Source organism: Haliotis cracherodii, unplaced genomic scaffold, assembly GCF_022045235.1.
Source record: "Haliotis cracherodii isolate W230 unplaced genomic scaffold, xgHalCrac1.p SCAF_13, whole genome shotgun sequence".
Classification (NCBI taxonomy): domain Eukaryota; kingdom Metazoa; phylum Mollusca; class Gastropoda; order Lepetellida; family Haliotidae; genus Haliotis; species Haliotis cracherodii.
Window position 1 is genome coordinate 27,892,734 of NW_027266268.1, and position 21,929 is coordinate 27,914,662.

At 40.8% G+C, this 21,929-nt stretch overlaps 1 protein-coding gene across 1 annotated transcript in view; it reads left to right on the top strand.

The window, feature by feature from the left end:
* LOC139459134 (serine proteinase stubble-like) overlaps positions 1-20,823 on the top strand; it is a 75,960-nt gene extending 55,137 nt beyond the window's left edge. The window contains exons 3-6 of the mRNA XM_071240586.1: positions 9,095-9,200; positions 17,284-17,458; positions 18,564-18,709; positions 20,641-20,823. Of these exons, the coding sequence (XP_071096687.1) occupies positions 9,095-9,200; positions 17,284-17,458; positions 18,564-18,709; positions 20,641-20,823 (610 nt within the window). The remainder of the gene's footprint in view (positions 1-9,094; positions 9,201-17,283; positions 17,459-18,563; positions 18,710-20,640) is intronic.
* The last annotated feature ends 1,106 nt before the right edge of the window (positions 20,824-21,929 follow it).

Consider the following 21,929-nt stretch of genomic DNA (forward strand, 5'->3'; position numbering starts at 1 on the left):
CATATAGATGTTTACTGTCCCACTTTCCAGTAGTCAACTTTCCCTTCATGCCGAGCAATATTCCAGCCTTTGTGAGAACAACTTGTGAGATACAATCGAGCATGCTCTTTCTACCAAGATTTCAAACAGCGTCATACGACTCTTGCTCAGAGGTTCTTTAATCAAGGTTACAGCATTCAAGGCCTCATTAAAGCTTTCAAAACGTTTTATGGTACACATGTGGAGGACATTTCCAAATGTAACGCATCAGTGACAAAAAATATGTCCGATGTAAATCCCAGTTTGACTTGTACCATACGTTCCCGTGCTTTTTAAGATGAACAATTAACTTGCCTTTGCATGTGTTTGTGATGGGTGCCACCGGTTCAGCAGGAGACACTCACCTTTTCGCTAAGACCTGGTATCATCACTATTTGATAGTGATTCATGAACACATGCTCATGATATAGTCGGAATCGTACTCTGCTTTTAGCAGAGATTTCAGTTGAATATGAAAAGGGTTTTGTGGCTTTTATTTAGTTTATACCACTTGGATATGTACAAAGCAAATATAATTGTGTTAATTGTCAACTAACGAGTGCGCTTGTCAAGTCGCAAGTCGGTGTTGAGTTTTAAATCATATTTACACATGAACACAAACAATTTGTTTTGAATCCATAAAAAGAAATGAAACTGAACTGAAACTGAACAAGGAGAATAATTACACGTGTCGTTCTGGGTGAAGAGGCAAATATAAGCCACGTCAGTGTAATAATAATATATATTGTCAATGGATGCCTAGCTTTGGCACAAACACAGTAGCTTAGGCGACATGATGGAGTGGCTCGATCTTTTTATAACCGTCTTCGCCATCCAGAGGTCCATCCATGGTACGACCCAGAATATGTAGAGGGCATCATGGAAAATGATAAATACACAAAATGCTTTGGAAGAGGCCCGTTTACAGCCTCAGACGTATCCAGGCCAACAAACCTGATCTTTTCCTTTTTGATAAATCCAATGAAAGCATTTATATTATTGTCATTTTCGATGACATCATTTAGGATTAAAGGGTTACTTTTTATAATCCAAATAATCGTGCGGGTAAAAAGTCAATCAAATATTATACTTTTTAAAGCGCACGTTGATGTTTCTGATTTTGGGATAGAAGCAATGTTGCCCAACGCATTGATTTCATGTTCACGTGTGACGTGATTATGAATTTGTTTGTCAGATATTTAATGCCACTTTAGCAATATCCCAGCAAAATATGGTCTTTAAATAATATGGTCTATATCAGACATCTTGAAGCTCAATCTTCGTAATTGGGATACGATGACATGCATTAACCAAGACAGCGAGCCTGACCATCCGATCCCCCCCAGTCGCCTATTACATCAATCATGGGTTGCTGAAGACCAATTCTAACCCGGTTCGTAACAGGTCACTGTCTGATATAGCCTGGTGTCGTCTGTTATAGAGCGGTGTGTTCTTTTGTCGTCAGCCAAGTTCAGTGGTCGACCATATGACACATAGTATGCGATTTGGTCCTTACATTATTACTTCTATACTCCTCATAAAAAGCAACACAGTATTTGTGAATAACACAACGTCAAAGGATGATTTAAAAACAGAAATGTATGCCGAACTCAAAATCCCATGATAAGAACAATCAGGAGATAAACGTTCAGAGTGAGTGAGGTTTTACGCCGCTTTTAGCAATATTCCAGCAATATCAAGGCGGGGACACCAGAAATGGGCTTCAGAAATTGTACCCATGTCGGGAATCGAACCCGGGTCTTCGGCGTGACGAGCGAACGCTTCAACAACTAGGCTACCCGACCGCCCCAGTTTTCAATGAAGAGATATGTTACCTGTAGATGCTTTCGCGTCTCTTTAAATTGAATTTGAAACCGAACTCGTGGTTGTCTTCTAATTGGCTCTGTATATCAAGTATGGACAGCGTGTCCACCACTATCTCATGAGAATAAACATATTCCTCCTCCTACTTGTACCCGTGAGCATCCGATTTAGATGCTTGCTGTTAAAGGCGACTGTGCTTGTCGTAAGAGGCGACTAACGGGATCGTGTGGTCAGGCTCTCTGACTTGTTGGATGGCTGTCATCTTATCTCAGTTGCGTAGATCGATGGTCATAATATCAATTACTGGATTGTCTGGTCCAGACTCGATTATTTACAGACCGCCGTCATATAGCTGGAATATTGCTGAGTGCGGCGTTATACAACAAACAAACAAACAAACAAGAACTAACTATTTTTACACCCTTTGGTGTAGCTGAGCTATTTTGTAAGTAAACATTAACTGGACACGCTAAAGAAATATGAAGAGATCATAAACCGCACACCACAATTATGACAATGAGCCTAAAATGTTTGCCAAACATACTTAGAATATCATGGGAAGAGAAGCTCGGCTTTTTGTAATGTACAATTGTACATGTCATTATTTCAAACTACCTACCGAAATGATTGAGAAAGAAGTCTTTCATTATAAATATTACCTCCCGAAGCGATAGCTGCTTCACGGGAAGTTTGAAACCTCTGATTGAAGAGTCATGGTAGAATGTAACGACGAATGTACTTTGGAGCTTGGTCTTATTTCTTCGCCTGCATTAATTCTATGATAGAGTAATATACTGGCATGTCTGATGTTTTGTGCCAGGATTTTCACTGATCTATTGATATAAGTTCCATCGTTATTTTGTCTTTTATGCCCAATGGAATCTGTTTTGAACGAGTAATTGAGACTGGTTACTTTGGCTGGTAGTTGAGAAAGGTTAATATTTGCCGTTGACGTTATACATATATATATTATACAAAATGTATTCGTATAAACTTGTATATACGCACAGTTATAACATATTAAAAGAGGCGTATCATATGCAAATATAAGTTATAGTTTTTTAGTTGGAGTATATTTTGTGAGTAAATGGTTTACGAGTCTTTGAACCACATTACAAATCGTATTGCAAGATTACAAATGACAGACAGGTCCAAATCGATATGCTTTGGGTTATCGTTCCCTTGCGATAAAACTCATATCCTAAACACGTTGTTTAATGTCTTCGAAAGGGAACACTTCATGTGGAGACAAGTTAAGCGTTTGGAATGAGAAGACGTCTGTTAGAATATTTTTTTATGAAAAGGAGTGAGTGTTCCTCCTTATTCCTTTCTCGAGGCCATGCCGTTTTTTCCCCTGTTTTTTTGTCATCGATTGTAACAAGTCTCTTCTAAGCGGCATGTCCTTAATCCATGCAATGTCGGGTATTCTGTCTGATGGATACCTTTCGATTTTTAAATGTGTAAACATATCTGACAATTTTTAAGGCACAGACGTCTTGAAGAAATATCGGGTAAACGCAGGGACCCCATTGAAGGGATCTGGTCGGACATGGATTGTCCTATCAAGAAAATGTTTGGTGATAACGAGACAATGCTGATGAAAATTAGATAATACGTTTTTTTTCATGAAGCTGGCGAGACCGTTAAAATATGCCTATAAAAAGAGACCAGGCATGAATATCCATTTAAAAATGTCTGCAGGTTGTCATCACTTGAATGTGCTGCTATGAACAGACATACCTCGGAATATAGATCAGCATCGTAATGGTGCTCATTGTTGTGCTGATTTAGAAACAGAATATTTCCATTATGTCATCCACGGAGAATTTTTTATTGTTTGTCAGAAACCTTGTTTGTGAGCCCTTTCAGAAATGATTTTGATTATTTGCTTAAGTGTCGATTGGCATGACGACTTCTTCGTCTGGAGGATCTGATTGAATGGAATGAGGGTAACAGCCATTGTTTTCTGGGCAAACAGCATACTGTATTCAGAAGAGATTTTAAATCAGCAAAAGAAAACAAGGATGATCGACTGTCACTTAGTTTTTGTACATGGAGTTGCAATACTCGCCTTACCAGGCTTCTTACGTGCTGAGATTCGAGGTTTATACACTCATACTCACTCATTTTAAGGGAGTGCGTGAGTTGGGTTTTTAGCAGTATTCCAGTTATCACGGCGTGTCAGCTTCATCGTAGCGCCACCAGTGGCTATTACCAGTTATGTTCCTTCTAAGCCTCTCCTATGGACCAATCAGATTCCACCTCACGTATCACTTGCGTTTCCTTCACACAAAATGGCTGCGCCCAGTCAAGATGATCTGATCGATAATCAAGTGATAAAACGGGTCTTACATCGCGAAATTCATCAAATCACGTGAGCACCTTGTTTAAAAACATGAAAAGATTTGGAAAAAATCTGCTGACAACGAGTTGGAGGTGCACATGCTTTGCAAATCCTGCAATGGACCGAAATCTGCATGAGAGTTTACGAACCGGATTCCGATTTCGGAGCGCGATTTTGATTGGACTATGCATAGACTCGTTAGTCCAGCCAAAATGTAACTCCATAATACCAGCCTAGTTCGGCAAGGGTGGAAGCTGGACTTTAAGAGTCAGTTAACTCTCTTGCCTCGGGAAGATGTGACTAACCCTGTACTTACCTTGATTCACAAGCCCTTAATTCATGTAATGCAGGAACACTTGCCTACCTGATTTATGTAAATGGCGTGTCCAGTAATTAAATATACGGCATTTTGGAAAGAGTTAAATATGGCAAATTGCTGCATCGGTAAATGGCAGTCTACCATCTATTGATAACGCATTTCGACACAGATGAAGTGAACAATGCGTTGTTTATACTGGCTTACGTTGTGAATCATGTCTATACAAAGTTCCTTTTCATGTGGCGGAGTTAGGAGTATGAATACACCACAGGAGTAAGGGATTCAACTTTGATGTTCGATCATCGTGTTTTGATAATTGCCTACTTTTATGTATCAAACGAACGTACGTGATTATCATCCTAGGTTACAATTCGCAATAGGATATTCGTTGTGTCAATTTTCGGTTGCTGGTTCAAACATACGTTCTGAAAAATAGGGGTTTTACGACTTCGTTTTTTAAGGATAACCAGCTTGTCGTAAAACATGATGCAAAATTCATTTTGACCAATATTTTCTGCATCACCCGCCACACATGGTTGTATTGTCCTCATCTGCACCTTTCTCACAATCCTATCACTCAACAATGTTCAGCATAAAGTAAATATGGTCTTTAAACCAGAGGTTTGGTTTGCTTTCGTTTATTTCCGAGTTCCGGATTTTGTGTTTCCTGCTGTGCAGGTTGAGGGAAGTTTCAGATAATCTTTCAACGCTGCAGCCTTTTCCTGAGAGTGATCGATTTTGTCACAAATGGAGCTTAAAGGACCTCAACATGAAAGGGTCTCAATCTTTTGTATACATTTGTAAACATATTTACACCATTCTTGAACAAAGAAACAACGCAGTTTCAAGGAAGTTAACTTTCAACATATAAATATGTCTCCTCATTGATGATTCGAGGGGGGATATGGAGTGTTTAGAGAGGATTCTACACCAACGCGTGACTATATACCTAGATTACAAGGTGTTATGTATGTGCTTTGTCGTGAAAAACGTCGCAGATTATATATAGTTAACGTGAAAAACGTCACCGATCATATCTACTTAACATGAAAAACGTCACAGATCATATCTACGAGATTTGAAAAACGACGCATATTATATCTATTTATCGTAAAAAACGTCGCAGATCATATCTACTTAACGTGACCTTACGACACAGATAATGTCTACTTAACGTGAAAAAGGTCGCATATCAGATCTTTCAACAGAACATATGCACCAAATTCATGAGTTATTTAACGTGAAAAACGGCACAGATCATATCTACGAGACTTGAAAAAACGACGCATATTATATCTATTTATCGTAAAAAACGTCGCAGATCATGTCTACTTATCGTGACCTTACGACACAGATAATATCTACATAACGTGAAAAAGGTCGCAGATCAGATCTTTCAACAGAACATATGCACCAGATTCCTGAGCTATTTAACGTGAAAATACTTCCCTGGGAGTATGATTACCCCTCGTAATCTATTTGCTTCTTCACCTTTCAAATCTATTCTATATCTTCATGTTTTTGGACAATCATAATGATATATTTTCGTGAATTGTTCTCTTAAAATTATATATGTTATATTAAATCTATACCCTAAGTTAGTGACCGCCTCTGTGGTCTAGTGGTAGAGCGTCCGTCGGAGAGCGGAAGGTCGGGGGTTCGATCCCCGGTCGTGTCATACCAAAAGACGTTAAAAGATGGTACTTGTTGTTACCCTGTCTGGCGCTCGGCATGAAAGGGCTAAAACAAGGACTTGTCGGTTAGGAGTCAGTATACTGTGTCTGAATGAGGTATTCATGTTAAATCTCGGTATGATATCTCAGTAGACTAGCACTATAAAACCTGCATTAGTCCGGACTAGTACAAGCAGCCACATGCACACTTACATGCACGTCGTTATAAAAGTGCAATAATCTTGAACGCGACGTGAAAACTTATTTCACCTCACCTCCCAAGTTAGTATTTGTAAAATGTCTTCTTTGGAAGAAGAAAAAGAAATTCATGACAGTCTCTTCATGATGGAGACTTTGAAAAAGTATAAATTTACTCACATTAAGCCTTAACGATCAGTGTCTCGTGTCGTGAGCATATATGATCATAGCGAAGAATATCTGGGCTTATATTTGTTGGCATTAAGTCTTAAATATCAATGCCACGTGTTATAAGGATATTTGTAAATCGCGGAGAATATCTGCGCTTAAAAGCTATATTTCAAGTAAACACATCAATAGATGACAATATTGGTTTCAATGATGAGATAGACGTTGAAAAGGAAACTACAAAAAGTCGACATCCCGACGTAAAGCAAATAACCTCTTTGCCTTGTTTTTACGACGGTTCCTGTTGCCTTGACATGTATTGCCGATATAGACACCTGTTGCAATAATCCCGCATGAACAGAACATGTCATGAACGGCATTGCCACGACATCGTGCACATGAAGGGGTGTGTAACCAGTTCATGCGTGTAACCCTTACGTGCCCCTTCGTCGTGGGTTGTGCAATATTTGATAACATTTTAAGTCACGTGCGACGGTCGTGACAGTATTAATTCCACAGCAGACACATATTTTCGTTGATCCGTTTTTAGCTCAGTTTCATATTTTACAAATCACCCTTCTGTTGTTGGATTAAGGGCGCGGGTCTGTTGTTGGTGGACATGAAGACCATCGTTGCAATTTAACGTGGAGGTGTTTATGTCGCGTCATATTTGTTATGCTCTCATATGTGTCTATGCTGAGGCTGTTGTGCAGTGGTTGGTCATTTATGTAAAGGAGAAACCACGTCTCCTAGGGTGAGTGAGTGAGTGAGTGAGTGAGTGAGTGAGTGAGTGAGTTTGTTGTTTTACGCCGCACTCAGCAATATTCCAGCTATATGACGGAGGTGTGTAAATAATCGAGTCTGGACCAGACAATCCAGTGATTAATATCATGGGCATCGATCCACGCAAATGGGATCGATGACATGCATCACCCAAGTCAGCGAGCTGACCACCCGATCCCGTTAGTCGCCTTTTACGACAAGCATAGGCGCCTTTTACAAGCATGGGTTGCTGAAGACCTATTCTACCCCGGCTATTCACGTATTACTTCTCCTACTACTTGAGACTGTAAACCCTGACAGGAGGGGTCGAATGTCAGAGTTTACAGTAAATCTCAAGTAATCCCGAGAAGTGGTTTGGCCAGAGACTCATTACATAGATAATAAGAAAACATCAAGATACCTTATAGTGAAACAATGCAGTGTGTCGCGGTATAAAAGGAATTCGACCAAAGCGTGCGAGATAAAAAAAACAACACGTGCAGCATGGGCCAACTTGATTCATGACATGTAAAACTGAACAACTTTTCATCATCTCGTGGTTTGTCTACAAAGAGTCGTGTTCCACATGATAAAAAAAGTGTGATATTTGTAACGGTCTTTGCTGGGCTACTGGGCATATGACGTCATTCTGCTCCACGTTGTCCATGGTAAAGAGACTGGACCTGGCTGTGTTTGTAAAGATAGGCATAGAGTTTCCACTCGGTGCCTGGCGTATTCCTATTTAGCTTGACTAGTTCATTGAAATTCGTACAGAACAATGGAAATCTTGTATGGTCAATGCCAAAATGTTTCTATCGAATACTTTATTTTCTATCCGTTTTTTTTACGATATATAAAAATACTGTTTGCAAATATGGACAACGAAGACGTACGGTTGGATGGATACCTACCAAGTTAATGTTCAGCAGTAGTGAGTGAGTGTGGTTTTACGCCGCTTTTAGCAATATTCCATCAATAATCAAAAGACCATGGTTGATCAATATGTACCGACATCTGGTCTTCTAAACAGTTTGTTTTATATAAATGTGTGTAATTATCCACATTCAGTACGTCAAATACATGGTACCCCTCTGGTAACGATATGACAAAGAAACCCCTGTTAATCCGGAACCTCTGCTTCAATGGATAACTCTGAGAAATGCCTATATACATACATAACCTTGCAACATGCCAATAATTCATTAATCCTGACATGCTTAAATCAAGGGATCTCATTTAGAACGGGGTTCAAGTGAAAACAGGGGACAGATTCAAGGAATGTGTAAATTGTGTGTTTCTTCTAACCATTGTGTTGTTTGTTTGTTTGTTTTATGTTATATTTACATCTGGTACAACTGAGGGGGCACGGGTGGCCCAGTCGTCTAAGGCGCTGCACAGAGTTGCGTCCCTTGGGCATGCCAGAAACCTATGATTATGAGTTCGAATCCCGGTTCGCCCCGATTATGTTTCTAGGTTTATCAACAACATACCCGTGCTCGTGGGTTTCACCGAAGCGGTAAACGTCTGAGACCTGCATCACTTCGGGCTTTCCTCCCACATTAAGCCGACACGCCGCGATATAACTGGAATAATGTTAAAAGCGGGGTTAAACCCAACTAACTCACTAACTCACTCTGGTACAACTGTGCACCTAGTTATGACCATGTGGTATGAAAAATATGTTGATTCGAGGGTCTGCTTGTCATAATAAATGCCGTTTCGATTTAATTTGAATATCTGTAAATAAATTAATAAGTGCATTAACTGTTGTCTATGTTGTACTTACAGTCAGTTCTATGGAGACATCAGGAACTGGCGAGTGGTTCTGTCCGAGGACAACCTGGAAGTGGAATCAGGAAGGGAGATGTACAGGAGGATTGCTAGGATTGTCAGTGTGAGTAATATAACCTTAGCGTCTGTCACAGGTGAGTATGTGTAGATTGTCAGTTTGAGTAATATAACCTTAGCGTCTGTCACAGGTGAGTATGTGTAAATTGCCAGTGTGAGTAGCATAGCTTTCGCGTCTGTCACAGGTGAGTATGTGTAGATTGTCAGTGTGAGTAATATAACCTTAGCGTCTGTTACAGGTGAGAATGTGTAGATTGTCAGTGTGAGTAACATAACCTTAGCGTCTGTCAAAGGTGAGTATGTGTAGATTGTCAGTGTGAGTAACATTACCTTAGCGTCTGTCACAGGTGAGAATGTGTAGATTGTCAGTGTGAGTAACATAACCTTAGCGTCTGTCAAAGGTGAGTATGTGTAGATTGTCAGTGTGAGTAACATAACCTTAGCGTCTGTCACAGGTGAGAATGTGTAGATTGTCAGTGTGAGTAACATAACCTTAGCGTCTGTCACAGGTGAGAATGTGTAGATTGTCAGTGTGAGTAACAAACCTTGGCGTCAGTCCCGGATTAGAATGTGTAGATTGTAGTGTGAGTAACATCGCCTTGGCGTCTGTTACAGGTGAGAATGTGTAGATTGTCAGTGTGAGTAACAAACCTTGGCGTCTGTAGCAGGTGAGAATGTGTAGATTGTTAGTGTGAGTAACATAGCATTAGCGTCTGTAACATGTGAGAATGTGTAGATTGTTAGTGTGAGTAACATAGCATTAGCGTCTGTAACATGTGAGAATGTGTAGATTGTTAGTGTGAGTAACATAGCATTAGCGTCTGTAACATGTGAGAATGTGTAGATTGTAAGTGTGAGTAAAAACCTTAGCGTCAGTAACAGGTAGATCGCAGTGTGAGTAACATCGCCTTAGCGTCTGTCATAGGTGAGTGTGTGTAGATTGTTATTGTGTGTAACATAGCCTTAGCGTCCGTCAGAGGTGAGAATGTGTAGATTGTCAGTGTGAGTAACATAGCCTTGGCGTCTGTTACAAGTGAGAATGTGTAGATTGTCAGTGTGAGTAATATCGCCTTGGCGTCTGTTACAGGTGAGAAAGTGGAGATTGTCAGTGTGAGTAATATCGCCTTGGCGTCTGTTACAGGTGAGAAAGTGGAGATTGTCAGTGTGAGTAAAAACCTTAGCGTCAGTAACAGGTAGACTGTCAGTGTGAGTAACATCGCCTTGGCGTCTGTTACAGGTGAGAATGTGTAGATTGTCAGTGTGAGTAACATAGCCTTAGCGTCCGTCAGAGGTGAGAATGTGTAGATTGTTAGTGTGAGTAACATCGCCTTGGCGTCTGTTACAGGTGAGAATGTGTAGATTGTTAGTGAGTAACAAAGTCTTAGCGTCCGTCAGAGGTGAGAATGTGTAGATTATCAGTGTGAGTAACATAACCTTAGCGTCTGTCACAGGTGAGTATGTGTAGATTGTCAGTGTGAGTAACATAACCTTAGCGTCTGTCACAGGTGAGAATGTGTAGATTGTCAGTGTGAGTAACATAACCTTAGCGTCTGTCACAGGTGAGTATGTATAGATTGTCAGTGTGGGTAACATAACCTTGGCGTCTGTCACAGGTGAGAATGTGTAGATTGTCAGTGTGAGTAACAAAGTCTTAGCGTCTGTCACAGGTAAGTATGTGTAGATTATCAGTGTGGGTAACATAACCTTAGCGTCTGTCACAGGTGAGAATGTGTAGATTGTCAGTGTGAGTAACATAACCTTAGCGTCTGTCACAGGTGAGTATGTGTAGATTGTCAGTGTGGGTAACATAACCTTAGCGTCTGTCACAGGTGAGAATGTGTAGATTGTTGTGAGTAACATAGCCTTAGCGTCTGTCACAGGTGAGAATGTGTAGATTGTTTGTGTGAGTAACAAAGCCTCAGCCTCTTTCACGGGAGGCTATTTGGGACATGGTGCCATGCCGTGACAGAACAGTTTATGGGGGTCATGATCATACACTGTTTAGGACACGGATACGTAAGATAACATACTGTTAACACAGAACACTATATCCATGTGATAATATATCATACGTGCACACATACATGTACCTACGACACCGTGGTCCGGATATCAGTATCAGCGGTTTGAGGAGACAATTCTCACGTCATAGCAGTATTATGGCGTCATGAAGGTACGAGGTGAACACTAAGACGCTGCATTGAGTATTCCTTACCTGTCTATTGTGTGCTGGCAATGACTGTATAATGTAACAGGTAGGTGTGGGAGTTTCTGAACACACCGGTGCAGGAGGTTTTATGTTCATATCAAACACTGTTGTCACTCAGCTGTCACTCTATTTATGCTTAATAATTTGGTTCTAAAATCAGGAATTACTCCTCAGAATCCTCAGTACAATATGTTAACATTACATGTCCTTTACCATCAGTGAGGTCACCCGTGCTTAGAAGCCAAGTATTTATGATGGTGAGTGTGTGAGTATGGTTTTACGCCGCTTTTAGCAATATTCCAGCTTGACACATGGAGTGGGCTTCACACATTGTACCCATGTAGGGAATCGAACCCGGGTATTCGGGTGTGACGAGCGAATGCTGTAACCACTAGGCTACCCCACCGCCAATTGTGATGATGATGATGATGATGATGATGATGAGGCTGATAAAATAGTATTAAAATATAAATAAATATCAACTAAAAGGAGAGTACATGGTGCTATTCCGACTACATCATATGAATCACTATCAAATAGTGATGACACAAAGTGTCCGCAAAAAAGTCAACGTATCCCGCCCCAACGGTGGCACCCGTCACAAACACATGCAAAGGCAAGTCAAACATGAATTATGGTTAGATAACTAACGACAATCACGTAAACAAACGATTAACAGATCATTATCACTTTGTCGAAAAAATATTTGTTTACTGTCAGCACAAAGCTAGAAGCATTGTGACGTCAAAGTGTGGACAAATAGGAATATAACCACATCAGAGGTGTCACGTGACGACAACGAGGCTTCACAGCGTTAATTGTTGCCTGAATCAGTAGCCTTCATTACAACGTTATCTCCAGCTTTCATTGTTCCCCTAAGCTCTACCTTTGACCTCAAATACCCCCCTTTGACTTCTAATTCCCGTCTTTGACTTTTGACAGTTGAACATGTTTGTTGATGTTCCGATGCTAATTCTTCAAATACTGGAAACACTGGTTCATATCATCCGGAGAAGAGCTGAAAAACTGCCTGGTTTAGAGCCAAAATCACCTTCACACTTTCATCTCCGGAGTATTCAAATTCTTTGAACGGCTCTAATAAAACGCATCGCGGTGAATCTTTGTTATTTACACACGTGTGTTAAGAGAATTCAAACGCTTAACACGAGTAGATGGTGAAGTTAAAACTTTTAATCAATAGCTTCATAGTTTAACCCAAATTTCAACAATTTGGACAACAACGTTGCACACGCGGGCGTATGACTAAGTCGACCTTTAAGGGATAGTCATGAATTCCTGTGTTAATGCATTGAGATACAGGTCGTTACTCTATACACAAAGACTACAAACAGAATGATAAGGGATGTTTTATTGTCTAGTAGCTCGGAGATGCGTATTCGTGGTTGATTCATTGCCATATTAGAAGAACCATGTCGTTTGAAAGTTAACTTAAACATAATTTAATTTTTGTTACAAAATTACAAACTTGAAATGTTTCCACTGATATGTATTGTATGCTTAAAGACTGAGTGGGTTTGTTTTTCGTCGTTATCTTCCGACGATAACGTGAGCTCTTGTAGGTATGTGTGTTTCGGTGAAAATATAAGCGACAAGAACAATTTCCATATAAAGAAACATCACCTGAAACAGAGTCCATTTTACGATTCCGACTATATCATGAACATGCGTTTATGAATCACTACAAAACAGTGATGATACCAGGTGTACGCGAAACCGTGAACGTATCCTTTCCCAGCCGTGGCACCATCACAAACACATGCAAATACAAGTCAATTGTTCACCTGAAAAAGCATTGGACATATGGTACAAGTCCAAATTAGCAATAACATCGGACAAAGATGCGATGCGAACCAGGTTATTTACACAGCCCACTTTTATTTGTTCTCTTGTTTTAGTAAATTATTATCAGCATTAGTGATGGTAAACATAAACAAGGAGTACAGTTGTCTCTGCCTCTATCCATGTGTTTGGGGTGGTCGGGTAGCCCAGTGGTTAAAGCGTTCGCTCGTCACGCTGAAGACCCTTGTTCGATTCCATACATGGGTTCAATGTGTGATGCCCATATCTAGTGTCTTTTGCTGGAATATTGCTAAAAGCGGCGTAACACAATAGTCACTCACTTACTCATGATTTTGCTAACTATGTAGTTCAAATCGAGGTTTTACGTCAGTGTCAATCCATAATTCCTTTGTAGTGTTGTAAAAAACCGTTTGATTTACGTGTAATTGTTCACGGAATTGCTTTGCCAGGTGTTGAAACGGTGTCATTTGGGATTCAATTAAAAGCTGCCAACGAGCATAGTTTCTTATTCTCAGTAAGACGTTCAGGTGCTGTCAAACATCCTTCTTCATTCAACAAAATGGAAAACAAATCGAATGGTGTGAAATATGCAAGTATCTATATGTACAAGACGGATTTTGGAGGTGTTACTTCTCTCCGGGGAACCTCTTCCGCCATATCACCGCCAATGGGTGGAGCCCTACATGAGCTCACCGTACTCTCTATACATCCCTGCACAAACACACCACGCGTATTAATACCCTTGGCGTTGAATGAAGGTGCTGACTCCCGACAACAACTTATATACACTAGTGGATTTAGCGCGGGCTTGAAGCGACACAGGTGATCGGGATGTGTCGTGTTTAAATATAAAAAGTCTTATTGTAACGTCTTGTAAAAGGGTACTTGTATGTAGATGGCTCATTGTCTCAATGGACAGGAAGGCGTTGTAAATCAAGCTGAAGGGATTACGTTATATAATATACAGAAAACTACGGTAATAACGATCTCAAAGGGACCACGTTTTTTTGTTCGTTATAACCGTAGTTCGTTATAAGAATGTTCGTTATAACCGTTACTGTGATATAAATCGATATGGAAGATATTTTGTAACTGAACCGGACAGGTTCTTCAACGTGCCAAATATACTATCCGACTGTTGATTCTCAAAAACAATATATAACCTTTCACATGGGTCCCTTTCAAGGTAGATTAGACCAGGAGTATCGGTTCTATTCAAGTGGGTTCTGTTCCTCAGCATTAAATTGGAGCCATCAGTGAATCCTAATCAAGTCTATTTGAGAAAAGTCACGTAGAACAGCCGTATGTACAAATGATGTAAAATGTTCTAAGTCTTCATCTTTGAGTGAGTGAGTAAGGTTTTACGCCGCTTTTAGCAATATTTCAGCAATATTGTGGGGAAAATATACCGGAAAATGGGCTTGTACCCATGTGGGGAATAGAACGCGGGTCTTCGGCTTGACGAGCGAACACTTTAACCACAAGGCCACCCCACCACCTACTCATCTTTTGCACATTTTGGAAGTTTATATCAATTGAATCATTTGCTTTTATGAATTCGTCTATTCTATTTGGGTGTTGTTGTTTTACATGTATGTGATAGGAGTATGAGCAGGATACAAATAGAGGTTTGGTGTTTAGATTTTCATTATCTGGTATACTTTCCTTGTTGTGGCATAACGATTTGACTTTGTATGAATTATGGCACAACATTCCAGACAACTTGGGGAGGATACGTATAGTAAGTTATAAATGAAGCTATAAACATCCCTGTAAACAAGTGTTGGCATTATACCTACCGTCACCTGGTGACTGTCACAGTTACAGCGTGGTTTTTTACAAGAGATTTGACTGTATAGGGCATTCAAGCCATATCAAGACCGTCTCAGTGGTCTAGTGGTACAGTGTCCGCGTGGAGAGCGGTAGGTCTGGGGTTCGATCCCGGCCGCGTCATACCAAAAGACGTTAAAAGATAGTACCTGTTGTTACCCTGTCTGACGCTCGGGATTAAAGGGCTAAAACAAGACTGGTCGGTTAGGAGTCAGTATATTGTGTCTGAGTGGGGTATTCATGTTAAACTGCGGCATGGTATCTCAGTGGACTAGCACTATAAAATTAGTCCGGACCAGTACAAGCAGCCACACACAATATTCTTTAACGCGACGTGAAACCTCATTACACCTCACCTCACCTCAAGCCATAACACGTTATCATAAGACATGAAGACAAGGTGTCCAAGGTGATCCTGGGACCAATAAGACTGTCTACGCGTATCCCACAACCAACAAAACTGTCTACACCTGTCGCTCAACCAACAAAACTGTCTACACCTATCACTCAATGAACTATGCTTCAAACAGAGCTCAACAAACTCAATGTTTCAGATATCTCGCAAAAGAATGCGTGTTAAACACACATACAGTAGTAGGTCAGTGGGGATTGTTTAAGTAGGCTGTCGCCCAATACCTCAATCTCTGTTGAAACAACTCAATTATACTCGGCATGTGGAACTGGTTGATATTTTCTTTGTTAACACCTTTGTTAAACCAGTGCATGAGTCCTACTCCGTGTCCTCCGTGTTGCCAACATTGTCAAGTACTGTACCAACATGGGAGGCGGTCGGAGGATACATTTCGTATACTGAGACATCACACTGGGCGGAACGGGGCGCTGTAGCTTCTAGACACAAGGGGGTATATGAAGTTGCTTAACACATTACGCCAATACCCAAGGTACAACAAAAGCCAAACTCATCCTCAAATGAAAGGAAAATTGAAATTGCTATCTCACGCCTCAGACTCGGTCAGAAAAAGCACTATGACAAGGTTTGTTCATCTTGCAGTCAGGCTGAAACCATTGATCACGTGTTACTAGAATGTCAAGACCATGCCCCAGCCCGGGCTAGGTTAAAATAAGAATTGCAGTCAGATCCGCTATATGTCATAGATCTCCTAAAGCCAAAGAGATGCAATAGCGAAGGCCAAACTCAGCTCTATTTCTGAGAGATGGACAGCTACTTGAACGGATATAAACAGAGCAGCCAAGGATAAACATGAAATTATATCAATATAAGAAAATAGAAATCATATCAATGCAAAAACAGGAATTATGTGAATACCAAACTCACAATAGATATGTGTACCCTACTCACACACAGGAGTCCCAAAGAGGGACAGGTCAGCCGAAATTGCTTAGGCAGAAGGCGACCTCTTAAACACTAAATGCAACAACAACAACAACAACAACAACAACAACAACAACAACAACATTGCGCCAACGTCAGGGAATACTCAGTCTCGCGTATCTGCCGAAACAGATTCCACGGGGCGTAAAATACAAAACAGCGGTGAAAGTTACATGAATGGATCACTACAAATTAGTGACAACACCAGGTGTTCGCAAAAACAATTACAAATACACATAGCTCCAAGACTTGGAACCAGCGCAAACATATGGTGTTATCTGTATTCGAGATAAGTGGAGTGCCTGTATGAGAACAAGGTATTGGCCGAGATGAAGCTTAAACAATATGAATGTCAATACATGTGAACAAAAATGTTTATGGTTGATATGTAATATATAGAGGATATTATATGAGTATTCATGTCATACTATGTTTACGACACGAGTGTCTAATTCCGGCATTTCCCGAGTGACAGCGAATATAACGTTCTATTTATTACCGAAGATGTCTACATACAGAGACAAATCTTAGTGTTTACCTATAAGGACAGCAAGTCGCAACAGCAGCGGAACCACAATTTGTCGAATGACGTCAACAATCTTCAGCTTTGATGTCTTTTCGAGTGTGACGTTATTCCGACCCCACGTCACAATAAGATTTGAATGACAACAATGCCGTCCGGATGACGGAAACAATACACTTTTGTCTCGTGACGTGATATGACCCTAGGGCACATATGATTTTTTTATGAACCCCGATATGTTTGCCCTCGTAGGTAATAAAGTTACTAAATATCCCAATATGCATAAAGAAGACGCTTCTGAACAATGGAGGTTGAATTACGTATCACTGATGGGATATGTGTGTCGTCCACGTAGCTGTATATGTATTGACGTGTTGTCTTCTCCTGCACAGCACCCTGGCTACATCAGAACCAGCAACTTTCCCAACGACGTCGCTATGTTACAACTGGACGAGCCTGTTGACGTCACTTCCGGCGAAGCTCGTGTAGCGTGCCTTCCAACGGACGAGGAACTGTCTCTGCTTGACAACTCCAAGTGTTGGATCAGCGGCTGGGGCGAGACTAGAGGTGAGTAGGTCTAACAAACCCAACACACGCGGAAGCTAGTGTTTGTTATTCTACTCTACAGTCTACACTCCAGCTGTACTACAGTAGAATGTACATATTCGAGTTGGGGCCAACCAAACCAGTGGTCGACAGAACAACGACCAACGCCCTCTGGTTGGAATGGTACAGTGTCAGCCATGCGTTACCCCTTCGATCCCCGTTTTACTCTTTCAACCATCTTTGGCAACTGCGGGGGTGGGACCCGTGAAGATTCCGGGGTAGAATAGGTCTTCAGCAACCCATGCTTGCTGTAAAAGGCGACTATGCTTGTCGTAAAAGGCGACTAATGGGATCGGGTGGTGAGGCTCGCTGACTTGGTTGATGCATGTCATCGATCCCGATTGCGTGGATCGATGCTCATGATATCAAACACTGGATTGTCTGGTCCAGACTCGATTATTTACAGACCGCCGTCATATAGCTGGAATATTGCTGAGTGCGGCGTTAAACAACCAACCAACCAACCAACGAGGATGGTGTGTGTATGGGGAAATGGGAGCATGCTTGGTGCTACTCCATGATATAAATTTTGTAATGCAAGAATATGATAGTCACATTTCTTGTTATTTGTGTCATTTATCAACTAAATGGACGCCCATCTGTTCCATGACGCTGTAACATCATCATATGAGGTAATGGTGACACATTGAACCGCCTCGAATAATGTTAACTGTTTGTGACAAAACATATTGTTATTTATTTAGGTTCCGGGGGTCAGAAGAACGTTATACCTATATGTGACACAACAAATTGTTATTGTTCCAGGTTGTGGGAGTCAGGAGAACGTTATACCTATATGTGACACAACATATTGTTATTTACCCATGTTCTTGGGGTCAGGAGAACGTTATACCTATATGTGACACAACATATTGTTATTGTTCCAGGTTCTGGGGTCAGAAGAACGTTATACCTATATGTGAATCAACATATTGATATTGTTCCATGTTCTGGGGGTCAGGAGAACGTTATACCTATATGTGACACATCTTGTTATTGTTCCAGGTTCCGGGGGTCAGGAGAACGTTATACCTATATGTGACACAACATATTTTCATTGTTCCAGGTTCTGGGGGTCAGGAGAACGCCATGAACGAGCTAGGTGTGGACATCCTGCCCAACTGGCTGTGTTCGTCCATGTGGAGACGTGTGGGTATCCACGTGCTGGACGACCAAGTCTGTGTTGGATACGGAGAAACCGGAGCATGTTACGTAAGTCACGTAACGCAGTCGGTTCAACGAGCAACCGTAACATGAAAACAACTATTGAAATAGTGAGTGAGTGAGTGAATGGGTTTAACGCCGCGTATAACATTATTCAAGTTAAGTCACGGCGTGTCAGCTTCATGTGGGAGGAAAGACCGAAGTGATGCAGGTCACAGACGTTTACCCCTTCGGTGAAACCCACGAGCACGGGTATGGTGCTGACAAACCTAGAAACATAACCAAGCAGAACCGGGATTCGAACCCACAATCATAGGTTTCTGCATCTCTGCATAGCACATTGCGGCGCCTTAAACGACTGGGCCCCAGCTATTGAAATAGAATACCTTTTTCAATCGTTAAAAAAAGAATATTATCGAAAATATTTAATAATGTCAACGTTTCTTTGAAATATACAAATACCGAGGAATTAATATTAATAAATATTTAACGTTTTAAATATTTTTAATATTTATTGATAATACCATGTGTCTTAGGGTGGCGCTTTATCATCTTCATCACTTCTTTAATTACTAAATTTAGTTGATGCTCCCATCGTCGTATTAATCGAGTTTTCTTTCAGATTGAATAATGACTGGCAACTGGCCTGCTGACAAATGTCGCCATTGTTGTAGTGATATACCTATGCCATTGTTTCTCCAAAGATTGGGATTATTCACCAGTGTAAGAGTGGCCAGTGTCTCCACGCTAAGTGAGGAAGGAAACGATTACTAGAAAACAACGATAGTTTACACATGAGTGAGTGAGTGTGTGAGTGTGTGAGTGAGTGAGTATGGTTTTACGCCGCTTTTAGCAATATTCCAGCACTATCATGGCGGGGGAACCAGACATGGGCTTCACACATTGTACCCATGTCGGGAATCGAACCCGGGTCTACGGCGTGACGAGCGAACGCTTTAACCACTAGGCTGCCCGACCGCCCCAGTTTACACATGAAGTGATATGACAGCTCATCATTTATGCCAATTCCTGAAGACGTCAACGCTGATGAAACACAGGACCCGAGCAAGCAATATATCTATATGTAACACAAATACAAGCCACACGTCAATATCTTAGCTTATTGCTTCCAGTAACATCTTAATATCACAATTAAAATATATGTACGACTGTTTAGTTGTATTGGACATCATGGTGTGTAAAATACAATATCAATATCTGGAAAGTCCTGCCCATAAAAAGTGACTTATGAACAAAACGTAAATAATATATTATCGTCATGATAAACATATAGAAATGTTATTTGCATGCATTCCATATGAATATAGTCAGGTAATACATTCCAAGATATTATTACCGATCATGACTGCCTTTGCAGGCTGCAATTATTTGTAACCGTCGTTGTGTCTGTTTCCTATAAGCCAATATATCTGTTAGTATATTCTAATTCACAATTCTGATAGAATTCTAAACAACAGTGTGTACTTGTCAAGATCCTGGTTAGAATAGGCCTTCAGCAGCCCATTCTTGCGTTAAAAGGCGACTATGCTTGTCGTAAGAGGCGACTAACGGCATAGGCTGACTTGGTTAAATGCATATCATCGTATCCCAATTGCGTAATCGAATCTGGGCCAGACAATCCTGTGATTGACTTCATGAACATCAATCCACGCAATTGGGATCGAGGACATGCATCAACCAAGTCAGTGAGTCTGACCACCCGACCCCGTTAGTCGCCTTTAACGACAAGCATAGTCGCCTTTTACAGCAAGCATGGGTTGCTGAAGACCTATTCTACCCCGGATCTTCACGAGTCGTCTCATGAAGGTAAGCAGGTAAGAAAATGATATGTATGCACATTACTAACAAATTTCATGACGATTTTGCTGTAGGTCTGCTCTCGTTTACTAATTTTATGTTGACCAACATAGTTCTGTTCTGAGTAACGGTAGCTAACTCTCTGACTGGTTCTTTTTCAGGGTGATTCGGGTGGTCCTCTGATGTGCGAGATCGGCGGCAGGTACCACGTGACAGGGGTCATGTCATGGCTTATCAACAACTGCTCCGCGCGGGGTTTCCCTAATGTATTCACACGGGTCACCAGCTACCTTGATTGGATATACGAGAAGCTCGAGTACTACGATTGGTGGAGATACAACTAGTGTGTTCATAATAGGCGTGACGTTTCACCGTAGACATGATTGTGATGTGAATGGGCATACTCTGTGAACGTGAAGATGTTCACGTCGAGTATATCATGTTCCGAACTTATCCGAGTGATGTGTACTCTCATAGACTAAACCGGAAGCACTCCCGGTAGAACGAACAATTGCTATCGGGACTTCTTTCTTGTGACATTGGATACCTCGGACTTTAACGGGACTTTGCCGATGTGTTCTGAATGAAACATTTAGTGTGTGTTCCTTCCAAGATGATTTGTTGCAGATTTATCGGTGATCAGATCCTGCAATCAAGTAATGGCGTTCCCCGGATACAGATTTCTTTAGAAATAATATATTTCATATACTTTAAATTGGCTTCAGTAGTCGTATGCAAGTATTCTCCTCTCAATATGTCAATTCTGATTTTGGCAGTGGCGGCTGCAAATTGTCAGTTATGGGAAGTTTAATACAAGTCTATTTTACGATCAGAATCTCAATGTAATGATACCTTTATCGGAACGCATTACATCATCGCGACCTGCACTGGTATTCAGACCGCGGAGCGTGTCAATCGCTAAATTTGCAAGGGAAGCGAATAATCTATGTTTTTTGTGTTCTTTTCAACAATTGATCATTTTAACAGATGCTGAGATCTATCAAAGGTCAACATCCTATCAGTCTTCCGCCAAGACGCCATGTTGTCCTTTTAAACACAATTCGCCTTCCGTCTCCTTCACAAACTATACAAAGAACTTTTCATCTGTTTGTTGTGGCCTAGGCATGCGAATACTCTATGTGAGAGGGAGACAGTTTTCGTCATCTTCTAATTGGTCTCATAACATCATAACACATATACAATAGTAGAAAAACAATCGACTATGATTCGTATTTGCCTAAGTTAAAAAGAATCATTCTATGCATTGACGCTGACGCCATTAATCAGAAGGTAACAAACTCCTCTCTAGTTCCTCGGAATGGGTGTTAATGGCAACTGACGTCCATGAACTGAAAAATAGACAAACAATTATGTTCACAGGAATTTTATCTCGTAAATCCAAGGATTTTAGACTTTCAGATTTTACCAAATTTAGATTTTGTGCTGATAA